The 12,842-nt window shown below is 47.5% G+C and overlaps 1 protein-coding gene across 1 annotated transcript in view; it reads right to left on the bottom strand.

Annotated features, from left to right (window-relative positions):
- Window positions 1-12,602, bottom strand: part of podxl (podocalyxin-like) — a gene marked incomplete at its 5' end in the record, with an annotated part of 26,502 nt that extends 13,900 nt beyond the window's left edge. Inside the window, 3 exons of the mRNA XM_080491563.1 lie at window positions 3,288-3,357; window positions 3,533-3,869; window positions 12,538-12,602. Coding sequence (XP_080347689.1) covers window positions 3,288-3,357; window positions 3,533-3,869; window positions 12,538-12,602 — 472 coding nt within the window. The remainder of the gene's footprint in view (window positions 1-3,287; window positions 3,358-3,532; window positions 3,870-12,537) is intronic.
- Between the last annotated feature and the right edge of the window lie 240 nt (window positions 12,603-12,842).

The following is a 12,842-nucleotide window of genomic DNA, read 5'->3' as shown; positions in this document are numbered from 1 at the left end:
ATATGGTAGTTATATAATCCAGGTACTGTGTCGCTGATGATATGGTATTTATATAATCCAGGTACTGTATCGCTGATGATATGGTATTTATATAATCCAGGTACTGTGTCGCTGATGATATGGTAGTTATATAATCCAGGTACTGTGTCGCTGATGATATGGTAGTTATATAATCCAGGTACTGTGTCGCTGATGATATGGTATTTATATAATCCAGGTACTGTGTCGCTGATGATATGGTAGTTATATAATCCAGGTACTGTGTCGCTGATGATATGGTATTTATATAATCCAGGTACTGTGTCGCTGATGATATGGTATTTATATAATCCAGGTACTGTATCGCTGATGATATGGTATTTATATAATCCAGGTACTGTATCGCTGATGATATGGTATTTATATAATCCAGGTACTGTGTCACTCGGTATCGAGTCAATTATGTCGAACATCATGAGTAAATAATAACACAACAGCCTTTAAATAATGATAAATCTCAATGTAGTTTTAATGAAGAGAAGTATGTGTAGTGGTGTAGTGGTGTAGTGGTGTGGTGGTGTGGTGGTGTGGTGGTGTAGTGGTGTAGTGGTGTAGTGGTGTGGTGGTGTGGTGGTGTGGTGGTGTATTGCTGTAGTGGGTGTAGTGCTGTAGTGGTGTGGTGGTGTAGTGGTGTAGTGGTGTAGTGGTGTGGTGGTGTGGTGTGTAGTGGTGTGGTGGTGTGGTGGTGTGGTGGTGTAGTGGTGTAGTGGTGTAGTGGTGTAGTGGTGTAGTGGTGTGGTGGTGTAGTGCTGTAGTGGTGTAGTGCTGTAGTGGTGTGGTGGTGTAGTGGTGTAGTGGTGTGGTGGTGTGGTGGTGTGGTGGTGTAGTGGTGTGGTGGTGTGGTGGTGTGGTGGTGTAGTGGTGTAGTGGTGTAGTGGTGTAGTGGTGTAGTGGTGTAGTGCTGTAGTGGTGTAGTGCTGTAGTGGTGTGGTGGTGTAGTGGTGTTAGTGGTGTGGTGGTGTGGTGGTGTGGTGGTGTAGTGGTGGTGGTGGTGTGGTGGTGTGGTGGTGAGTGGTGTAGTGGTGTAGTGGTGTAGTGTGTAGTGGTGTGGTGGTGTAGTGCTGTAGTGGTGTAGTGGTGTGGTGGTGTGGTGGTGTGGTGTGTATTGGTGTAGTGGTGTAGTGATGTAGTGGGTAGTGTGTGTGGTGGTGTGGTGGTGTGGTGGTGTATTGGTGTAGTGGTGTGGTGGTGGTGGGGTGTGGTGGTGTAGTGCTGTAGTGGTTTGTACTGTCAGGTAATCTATGAGAATATACATGATGTGAGGAGGAGCTTCACCACCTGCTCCGTCTGTGTTCACAAAGTGATCAGTCAGCAGTTTGTGACAGAAATCCTGATGATCAGCAGTTTGCAATGTTCACTTCAAAGTGTGGAAGCATCTGTCCCGTCCACCGACGTCAGGAAGCTTCAGACACATCCTTCCTCCTCCTCTTCCTCTGGAGGGGGAGGAAGAGGAGCGTCCTCACTTCACTGAACTCTGACAAATCTGCCCCGGATCAGCTGCCCTGGACCGGCTGCCCCACAGAGGGGCATCATTGATGCCACATGGCGTTATCAATGATCCGTCGGTGTGGCACTGCTCAGCTGATCAGCGGGTGGAGAAACATGATGACATCACTCAGCTGGTGGAGGAAGTCAACATGATGACATCACTCAGCTGGTGGAGGAAGTCAACATGATGACATCACTCAGCTGGTGGAGGAAGTCAACATGATGACATCACTCAGCGGGTGGAGGAAGTCAACATGATGACATCACTCAGCGGGTGGAGGAAGTCAACATGATGACATCACTCAGCTGGTGGAGGAAGTCAACATGATGACATCACTCAGCTGGTGGAGGAAGTCAACATGATGACATCACTCAGCTGGTGGAGGAAGTCAACATGATGACATCACTCAGCTGGTGGAGGAAGTCAACATGATGACATCACTCAGCGGGTGGAGGAAGTCAACATGATGACATCACTCAGCTGGTGGAGGAAGTCAACATGATGACATCACTCAGCTGGTGGAGGAAGTCAACATGATGACATCACTCAGCGGGTGGAGGAAGTCAACATGATGACATCACTCAGCTGGTGGAGGAAGTCAACATGATGACATCACTCAGCGGGTGGAGGAAGTCAATATGATGACATCACTCAGCTGGTGGAGGAAGTCAACATGATGACATCACTCAGCTGGTGGAGGAAGTCAACATGATGACATCACTCAGCTGGTGGAGGAAGTCAAACATGATGACATCACTCAGCTGGTGGAGGAAGTCAACATGATGACATCACTCAACCTGCAGCAGCTGCCTGTCAGTGTCCATCCTGCCATGTCATTCCCACACAGACAGGCAGTGGGATCCAGGCGGATGTTCGGGCTCAGAGGTGACGGAGCTCATCACTTTATCGCAGTTTAATTTGAGACTTTCCGAGGGGATTACTGGGGCATTAAGAGTAAGTACTGAAGTTACCCTTCAAACAGGAAGTCCAACTGGTTCCTGGATCAGTTCTTTGAAGATATTTTAGTGAACTTCAAACAAAGCGAGTTTTACTCTTTCAGACATATTTGCTGTTTTATCTTTCCAGCTGCTTCCAGTAGTTTCAACATTCCCGCCATCTCAGCTGTTTGAGGAGGTTTTAGCTCCATCGTTCATTTTTAAACGTTGAAACTCTCCAGGTCTTTTAGTTACTTTTACTTTCAAGGTCTTTGCTGTGACGTCCCGTCAAAGTTGCTGATGTTGGTCCTGGACATGCGGCTGGATATGAATTCCTCCGCCGTGAGCTCAGCCGCCTGCTTTTGTCCCCCCCCCCCCCCCCCCCCCCCCCCATCCCCCACCCCACCCGCCCCCCCAGCTTCATTAGCCTGCTACAATGAGGTGGGCATGCCTGGAATGTGAGCGAACATTCTTCCCCCTCCATCCTTAATTTCTCTGAAGGATCCTCCTCAGCACCTTCTGGGTCTCCTTTCAATACTCAACACACACACACACACACACACACACACACACACACACACACACACACACACACACACACACACACACACACACACACACACACACACACACACACAGTCTCTCCTCCACATCTGACACAGCATCCCCGCGGCCCTCCCAGCTCCAGCGTTCTCCTGAGACCTGGTACCAACCAGATAACACCCTGGTCCTCCCCACACTTTACCACATTCTTCTACCAGATTTATTGTGGCTCAGTTTCCTCCCAGTCATCCAGCGTTACGTAAAACTTCCACATGATTTACCTCCAAAGTAGCTCCAGTGTGGCTCAGATATGGCTCCAAGCTGCAGTTCCAGCTGCAGGTGAAGATGATTCTAGTTGACAACGAGTAAAATGTTTATTTTGAAAGTCTGTTGGAAGGTTGGAGGTTGAACAGGAGAACCTGCAGGAACCCCCCTGGAGGAACAGGAAGAACCTTTACACATAAAGGCTTTTAATCAAAGTAGGAAAAAGAAAGTCTTTCTGAAGGCATCGAGCTGGATTCCTGACTCTGATCCGTGGAGCCTCCAGGTATAGAGCCTCCAGGTCTAGAGCCTCCAGGTCTGGAGTCTCCAGGTCTAGAGCCTCCAGGTCTAGAGCCTCCAGGTCTAGAGCCTCCAGGTCTGGAGTCTCCAGGTCTAGAGCCTCCAGGTCTAGAGCCTCCAGGTCTAGAGCCTCCAGGTCTGGAGTATCCAGGTCTAGAGCCTCCAGGTCTAGAGCCTCCAGGTCTGGAGTATCCAGGTCTAGAGCCTCCAGGTCTAGAGCCTCCAGGTCTGGAGCCTCCAGGTTTAGAGCCTCCAGGTCTGGAGCCTCCAGGTCTAGAGCCTCCAGGTCTGGCAGCTGGACTCTGAATGTCTTAGAACTTTAATACAGCTGCTGAGGAAGTCTTTCTCCTCTCCAGGCGGGACAATATTTATCTTAATAAAGGGATACAAGCTGCACAGAATTCACTTTCAAACATTAAAAATATATATTTTTAATGTTGATTTCTCCTTTGTCCTTTTTTGGCCGGTGCTTCTGTGTTTTGGCCAAACAAGGTTCCCAAATACTTTTAAATACAATCAAATTTTCTCTACATACTATTGAGTGACTCTTCATTCCCCTCTAGGAGGGTTCTGTTTATATTGAGATTGGTTGGTTTGGTGGGCCAGTAGGATGGTTGGTTAGCTGATTGGTTCATTCATTGGCTGGTTGGCTGGTTGACTGGCTGGCTTGTTGGTTGAATGGTTGGTTGGCTGGTTGACTGGCTGGCTTGTTGGTTGGATGATTGGTTGGTTGATTGGTTGATTGGTTGATTGGTTGATTGGTTGATTGGTTGATTGGTTGGATTATTGGTTGACTGGTTGGTTGATTGGTTGATTGGTTGGTTGACTGGCTGGCTTGTTGATTGGTTGATTGGTTGATTGGTTGGATTATTGGTTGATTGGTTGGTTGATTGGTTGGTTGGTTGGTTGACTGGCTGGCTTGTTGGTTGGTTGGTTGGTTGACTGGCTGGCTTGTTGGTTGGCTGGCTGGTTGGCTTGTTGGTTGGTTGATTGGTTGGTTGACTGGCTGGCTTGTTGGTTGGTTGGTTGGTTGGCTGGTTGACTGGCTGGCTTGTTGGTTGGATGATTGGTTGATTGGTTGGTTGATTGGTTGATTGGTTGGTTGACTGGCTGGCTTGTTGGTTGGTTGGTTGGTTGACTGGCTGGCTTGTTGGTTGGCTGGCTGGTTGGCTTGTTGGTTGGTTGATTGGTTGGTTGACTGGCTGGCTTGTTGGTTGGTTGGTTGGTTGGTTGGTTGGTTGGTTGGTTGGCTGGTTGGTTGACTGGCTGGCTTGTTAGTTGGCTGGCTGGTTGGCTTGTTGGTTGGTTGATTGGTTGGTTGGCTGGCTGGTTGGCTTGTTGGTTGGTTGGTTGGTTGGTTGGTTGGTTGGTTGGTTGGCTGGCTGGTTGGCTTGTTGGTTGGTTGGTTGGTTGGTTGGTTGGTTGGTTGGTTCCCCTCCACCAGAAAGTTTATGTATATATTGAGATTGGTTGGTGGGCGAGTAGGACAGTTGGTTGGTGGATTGATTGGTTCATTGGCTGATTGGCGGATTGGCTGGTTGGTTAGCTGGCTGGCTGGTTGATTGGTTGAGTGGTTGAGTGGTTGATTGGTTGATTGGTTATATGGTTGGTTGGCTGGTTGATTGGTTGGTTTGCTGGTTGATTGGTTGGCTAGCTGGTTGATTGGTTGATTGGTTGATCGGTTGATTGGTTGGCTGGCTAGCTGGTTGGTTGGTTGATTGGTTGGTTGGTTGGTTGGTTGTTTGGTTGGTTGGTTGGTTGGTTGGTTGGTTGGTTGGTTGGTTGGTTGGTTGGTTGGTTGGTTGGTTGGTTGGCTGGTTGGTTGGTCGGTTGGTTGGTTGGTTGGTTGATTGGTTGGTTGGATGGTTGGTTGGTTGGTTGGTTGGTTGATTGGTTAGCTGGTTGGCTGGTTACCTGGTGTATCTCTGGAACCACAAGGTCTATTTGAATCATTCTGAATAAAGCTTCAACCTGAAATGTGACCAAGTGGGTTCCAGTTCTATTGAGAGTAGAACTGAATAAAACACATCTTGCAAAAGGCTGAACTGAGATAAAAGATGTTTTAATACACTGAACAATCAAACTCTGTCAAAATGACATAATTGCATGTGAAAGAAAAGTGAGATTAATTATTTAATGAAAACTGCAATTAACGGGAAGAAAAAGAGTTCAGACATTAAAATTAGATCCAATGTTTGTATTTATGGTAAATCAATTAATATTGCAATACTAAACAACATTATTGCATATTGTTCTCCTGATACGATGCAGCCCTAGTTTGCAGTGTGTGAAGTGGCTCTCCTGTTTAATATGATGTGTAGCATTACTTCATTTCTATACGATTGGTATATATACGATATTTTTTTATTTGTTTTGCTGTTTGCGGCTCTGTTTTTAAAGGACTAATGGTTTGACTGGCTCACTGAGGTGTTGCTGTCTCGTGAGGAATGCAGGAGTTTACATGTACTAAATAAATCCCAAACTAAATACCGCCCCCACGGGTCTGGCTCAGAGCCAACTATCCAGTTCCAGTCTGAGCTATGCTCCGGATCAATCCGTCAGAGCTCCAGCAGGCAGTGCTCCTCCGGTCCGTGAGCTCGGGACAGGCTGCTGAGGACCGTCAGGGTGGGGGAGGGGCGGGCGGAGGTGATGGCTGAAGTGTGAACTGCAGATCTTTCATCGTGACAGCGTTCCTACATGTTGTGCACCGAGGGCAGGAGGAGGCCTGACATGAGAGTAATGATGGGACACAGAACCCCCCCCCCCCCCCCCCCCCCCACCTGCTTATCTGAAGCCTGGTACAGAGTGGAGCTGCACCCTGAAGGACACACACACACACACACACACACACACACACACACACACACACACACACACACACACACACAGAGTGTCTTACGTTCAAATGGGAAAAACAATCCATCTGTGTACTTTTACATGAATACAGGGTCAGTTAATTCATCTGTTAAGGTAAGAAGTAGTTTATTTGAATGAAGGAATGTAATGAATGAGGACCAAATGTCCATCACCACTGGGAGTCATTTGGGGGGGGGGGGGGGGGGGGGGGGGTGTTGAGATTAGAAGTCAATAAAGCCGGTGCTGGTAGAGCACAGGATGCTACCGTATGGGTTTCCACCGACTAAAGCTGTGGATAGTACCAAAAGTACCGTAGACAGTGTTTACCTTTGTTAGTCACTCCTCAGTTGAGGTAGCGAGCACATCGGTAAGGGTTCCAGGAGGAGGAGCTACAAGGCAGCCGTCTGCTGATTGGTAGTGACGATCGTCACTCTCAGTATTTAAATAGCTCATCTGCCGTAGAGACCCTCCCGTTGTTGTTTACATACTCCGCTTTGCGCTCACTGGTTGTTTTGTTAACTGGGTTCTTTGAAATGTCGGCGCACCCTGGTGTTCCTACGAGGTGCAGACACTCCGTACCATGACAGGAACATTCCTTTTTCTTTCTGAAAAGATTCCTCCTCTTCCTCCTGGTGTTTGGTCGGTACGTTGAGCTCTCTCTGGTGAAGCCATTCCACCACATTCCACATAGAGACGTACAAATGTGGTGAATTTAAGCACAGTATCGGTTTTTGCATGAATGTAGAGGAGAAACAACGTCTACAGGGAAAGAATCCAGTCAGTATTCAAGAATGTAGGAGTCATGGAGGCATACCGTGTGCATCATCTGTGAGTCACAGGTTTGTGTAAACGTTTGAGTGTCGGGAGGATCTGCTTGTGCGAAGGCCTCTTTCCTGCACTTTGACTTTGAGGACTTTGTAGTGAAACCTCCTTTCCTTCAGTTCACACGACGCCACACAGCCATCTTCCCCTCAGCTGATAGGGGGAGAGAGAGGTCAAAGGTCAACGGGAGGAAGGAGGTGACATAGGATAAGCCGAGTAAGGGGTGGCAGGATGGAGGGTGTGTGTGTGTGTGTGTGTGTATGTGTGTGTGTGTGTGTGTGTGTGTGTGTGTGTGTGTGTGTGTGTGTGTGTGTGTGTGTGTGTGTGTGTGTGTGTGTGTGTGTGTGTGTGTCTTGGACCAACATTCTCCAGAGGCGAGGCCTGAGAGGAAGCTGTCGGCGGAGGAGCCTCGGAGGAACCAGTGACAGCAGGGTAGAGCTGGTAGAGCTGACGGACAGAACCCTTTATCTCTGCGTGATAGCACTTATCTGGGGAGGCTATTATGCGACTGACACCACAAACTGTTGACCTGATCCACTGCAGGCTGTCGGGATGAAGCCCCGCTCCCATTTTGTCTTGGGAATGTTCCCGTTTCGTCTGGTAAACATCAGCAACCATGTGACGCTCAACCTGAGGATGTGTGAAATTCTGAAAACTGAGTTTCACTCTGCGTCAGGAAACTTTTACCATTGTTGTGTTCTCACTGTGTCCAAACATTCAGGAGCTGAAGCTTTGCTCCATCCGTCCATCCGTCCGTCCGTCCGTCCATCCATCCATCCATCCGTCCATCCATCCGTCCATCCATCCATTCATCCGTCCATCCGTCCGTCCGTCCGTCCAGCCGTCCATCCGTCCATCCATCCATCCGTCCATCCGTCCATCCGTCCGTCCGTCCGTCCGTCCGTCCATCCGTCCGTCCATCCGTCCATCCGTCCATCCGTCCATCCATCCATCCATCCATCCATCCATCCGTCCGTCCGTCCGTCCGTCCGTCCGTCCGTCCGTCCGTCCGTCCATCCGTCCGTCCGTCCGTCCGTCCGTCCAGCCGTCCATCCGTCCATCCATCCATCCATCCATCCATCCATCCATCCAAATAAAATTAGTTTTGAGCCACAAAACATGTTCAACTTTTAAAATGTCTCAGATAATGTAAAGAATGATAATATGTCTTTTATTAAATCAGAACTGTATTTCTTTCAGTAAATGGTAAATGGGTTTCACTTCTAGAGCAGCTCACAGCTGCGTGAGCAGCCCCCAAAGCTCTTCTCATCGTTCATCACATTCACCCATTCACACACACATTCACACCCAGTGGAGGCCGCGGCCCGTCACCCCAATGGGAGCGGTTTGGGGTTCAGAGTCTTGACCAAGGATGAAGCATTTAGGGAGAGTAAGTGTGTTTTTGTCCCTTCTGGGCTCCAGTAGGCTGGGTTATGAGCAGCAGTCCAACAATCACAGAGGACTTCCTGTTTCACTGCCGTTTACTGGAGCCCAGGTTTTACAATTGTTCTAGTCCCAAACTCTAATGCGGAGCTATAACATGAAGTTTCATACCTGCTGGCGACAGGATTCATTCATCCGAACAGCTCTGCACGTCTTGTTCACTGAAAACCACAACAAAAGTTCTTTGACAGCAAAAATCCCATAAAAGCCCATTTCATCATTAAATCTGTGCTGCAGTGAGAGTAACAAGTATCAAATCTGAGATTTCTATTAACTGGATGTACCTTCAGGTCCATGAAGCACCGACTGTGTGTTTCCTTGATAAGGTCAGAAACTCCCTGCTGGACAAAAGAAATAATACATCAAACACAACTAATCTGAGCTTCATACGGCCAACAAATCCTGTTAGGATGAAGGATTTTTGTTCACAGCGACGGCGTCTCAATCGACAGTCATCAAGCTGAGCTGATTGACAACGTATCGTCCCACTTATCCACCCGTCCAACTTCTTTACTGACGAACGAAGCTGTGACATCCTGAACATGTCCACCAGGACAAACACAACTTCATCTTCATTTTTCACTGTTAGTTAAAGCCAGTAATCGTCTGGAGGTCAGCTCAGGGATTATCTCCTTCAAGATCCAACACAAAGTAAAACCCCTGCTGGTATCGCTCATTCTGATACCGGCCACTAAAATCTCACATGTGAGATTAACCGCCAGGGAAAGACGGATCTTTGGTACGACTGCCTCACTGAACATGTGGAAGACTGAGCTCTGCTCCCCAGCAGGAAATAAGAGCTGAATAACTTCTAAACTTGTTAGAAATAATAGTGACAGCAACAGCCTAAATAGTGATTCAATTGTAAATTCTGATATTTCGATCAAAACCATGTGGGAAGTCTCGTCAGTTTTATGTCTTCATCACTTGGTTTGAGGTGAACATTCAAATGTTTATCCTTTAAGGTTCAACGCTTTCATGGTTCAGGATGTATTTTAAACAGTTGTGTCTGTGAGCTGCGTATTTCTCCACAAAACAGTCACATCAACTAGTTTTCTTCCTTCTTTTGCACATTGGATTAAGTTCACAGAATGTTTGGAGGACGGAGACGTGACGTAGAAGTTGAACTTGGGTAGTTTGCTGTTATTTATAGTCTTTGAGTGAACAAAGGGATGGGCGGAGGTCGGAGGGTGGAGGGTGGAGGGTGGAGGGTGGAGGGTGAGGATGACCAGACTAATGGGTAAAACTGCAGAAAAGGAGGAAGAGGAAAGGGAGGAGGAGGCCTGAGTCTGTGTGTCGGGATCCTCAGACAGAAGATGACAGTTTATTGTGAAAGTGTGTTTGTGTGTCCGTCAGGAGACGTGAGCGTCGGCGGGCCGGCTCTGAGCCTGATGTTTATTCACGGAGAGGGAGCGGCTCAGGAAACGGCCCACAGGAGCTTCCCGGGGAAGAGAGAGAAGGCGATGGCTGCGGTTCTATAGGCGGAAATGAGCCGGGTGGGCGTGGGCCTGGCGGGGAACGCTTCCAGCCCGGGGGCCCCGGGGGCCCTGAGGCGGGGCTTCCCACAGGAAATGTGACATTCTGCGTGTACATTACATATACATGGAGGCATTTAGCTTATCAAGATTGACTCCGTACAGCGTAACTGGATGTGACCGATGGACCAAGATAGACTGTAAACGGTGACGAACGGCCGGGTCACTTCCTGTGAGCTGGAGCTCTTTACAACAGATTACAACAGGACAAGAGTTACTTTCTAGATGGGAGAGATGGACCACGAACCGGGCTAAACATACCCGGGGGATCTCCTCTCACCTCTGGGTCAGGTGAATCCCAACCGCAGGTCTGACCCCACAAGGGGGGGCACCAAAGACTCCCCTGTGAAACCCTGCTGATTTATACCATTATACCATTTTTTTGGGAGTCTTAAAAATACATAAGTCAGCATTTAATTAATTTTTGTCACAAAACTAAGTTTAAGCATTTACATTAGAACTAGGGATGTCCCGATCCGATCGGTAGATATCTGATCGGGGCCGATATTAGTGATTTGTGAGTGATCGGGGATCGGCAAATCCAGCCGATCACCCCGCCGATCTAAAAAAAACAACAACAAAAAAAACGCGGTCCACAACATCCCCCAATAACCAGAACAATCAGGGACTAGAAGCTCGGGTGGAGCTGCAGAAGCTAGAAGCAGGTGGAGCGGGGCCATAGACCTATAAAACTAGAGTTATATATAGTGGTTTATGTGTTTATGTGCAGAAGTCTACTTCTAAATTTCTATGTGGTCTGTCTTCTTCTGGTTTTTTATTGTGTTTGGTGAGTCACAGCGCCCCTAAAGGCCTGGCATGTGTACTACATGCCCTGAAGCCTCGTGTTGAGCCGTGTTCATAGTGAGGTGTGGACGGTTTGTTGGGAGAAGACCAGGGAGGACAAAGATTGTTTTTTCGTTGTGTGGATGTTCCTCAGTTTACAACAACAACTAAAGAGAAAGAGAAGAATTCTGATTCAATAAGTGAGTTTTACAATAAGTTCCATGTAAACAAAGCGTCTGTCAATAGTGCTTTTAGCTTCAGACATCTTAGTTGCTCCAAAAATACGATACAATGTGAGTATCGGATCGGGAAAGTATCGGTATCGGCCGATACTCAATTCTGAAAAATCAGATCGGTATCGGGGGCAAAAAAGTGTGATCGGGACGTCCCTAATTAAAAGTGTATCATTAATTTAAAAATATTTTTAAAACTACTATTCAAAGCATCTGCAATATACTTCTGAAGCTTTTAAAGTGGCGGGGAAACATAGTGACGTGTCGGGCGAGAGAAAAACGTGAATCAGTCAAAAGAGAAGAAAAGAGGCGACATTACTGTTGAAAGCATCTTTAGTGGTGAAAAACAGTTTGAAACCGAGTAAGCTGCAGCGGCTCCAGTTCACCAAACATCCTGGGATTATGTGTGAACCCAAAGAGTTGGTCCCGAGGAAAAGGGACTCATGGTGACAGAATATGATGAAGAAACTAAATCTCACATCCAGTCATCAGGTTCCTTCAGCTTCTTCTGTAATTGTACAGGGTGTGGGGGGTTGCATAGGTTTGTAATGGTGAAAATCTGGATCCATCGATGAAAAGGTTGTGATCCACTGCTCTAAGGCACCGTGGTCCTGGAGTCAACATGTTAACCGCTCTGTTTGATCCACGGTGGCCAAAGAATGACAAAAACCCCGGAAATGTGACCAAAAATGACAAAGTGAAACTGCTCTAGTTCCGAAACCTGCTGGTACAACGTGTAGACGCAACATAATATCCTCATTATTGCAAAGTTCATTAACATCAATGGGCCAGCCTGCTGATCCGGATCTGTTCTGTCTGTTTGAACTTCCTGATTTGAAGAACCGAGCAGCTTTGTGAAGAGGCTTCGAGGTGAAGTTTCTGACAGGAGAGTTTCTCTTCACCCCCCAGGCTCTGGGAAAACAGGAATTGTGACATGGTTCGGGTTTACCCAAAACTCTCTGCCTGACTGTTTCTGGAAGAATCGGACATTTGTTGCATCAAAAATGAGTCATGAAGACGAAAAGCCAGAACCTTGTGTTCTGTCGATCAGTCTTTGTTTTCTCCACCACAATAAGAGTCTTTCTGCTTTTCCCTCACACACTCAGAGTTGTGTGCCTGCAGTGGTTGGAGTGCTGTTGTGTTGTGGTTGATCTCTCCTGGTTCTCCTGGTTCTCCTGGTTCTCCTGGTTCTCCTGGTTGTCCTGGTTCTCTGGTCGGAGCTCGTTGCTCAGCAGTTCTGAGGCTTCACAGCCGATAAGAGTCCCGCTGCACAAAGCTCTCAGTTCTAAACGACTGACATCATGAGGAGAGGGACGGCGTCCTCGCTGAACTTCCTCTGGTGCTCGCAGGATGTTTTCACCATGTTGAAACACTCGGCCAACTGTTTGTGATGAGAAGTATTTCAGACTTGTGTTCTCCTCAGTGAGAGACGGCAGCTTTAAATCTATTTAGGGTCTGAGCACTAGTCACTTCACTGAAATAAATCATTTAAATGGTTAAAGTTTTCAAATAAAAAAGTTTACTTCGCCTCTAAAAGGTAGAAAAGAACAAAACAGGAGCAGAAGGAGCTGAAAATCAGCCGATGATAAAACCTGAGACTGTA

The sequence above is a fragment of the Lipophrys pholis genome (assembly GCF_963383615.2).
Source record: "Lipophrys pholis genome assembly, chromosome: 22".
Classification (NCBI taxonomy): Eukaryota; Metazoa; Chordata; class Actinopteri; order Blenniiformes; family Blenniidae; genus Lipophrys; species Lipophrys pholis.
Note: the sequence above shows the minus strand (reverse complement) of the source record. Positions and strands in the feature narration are given on the sequence as shown.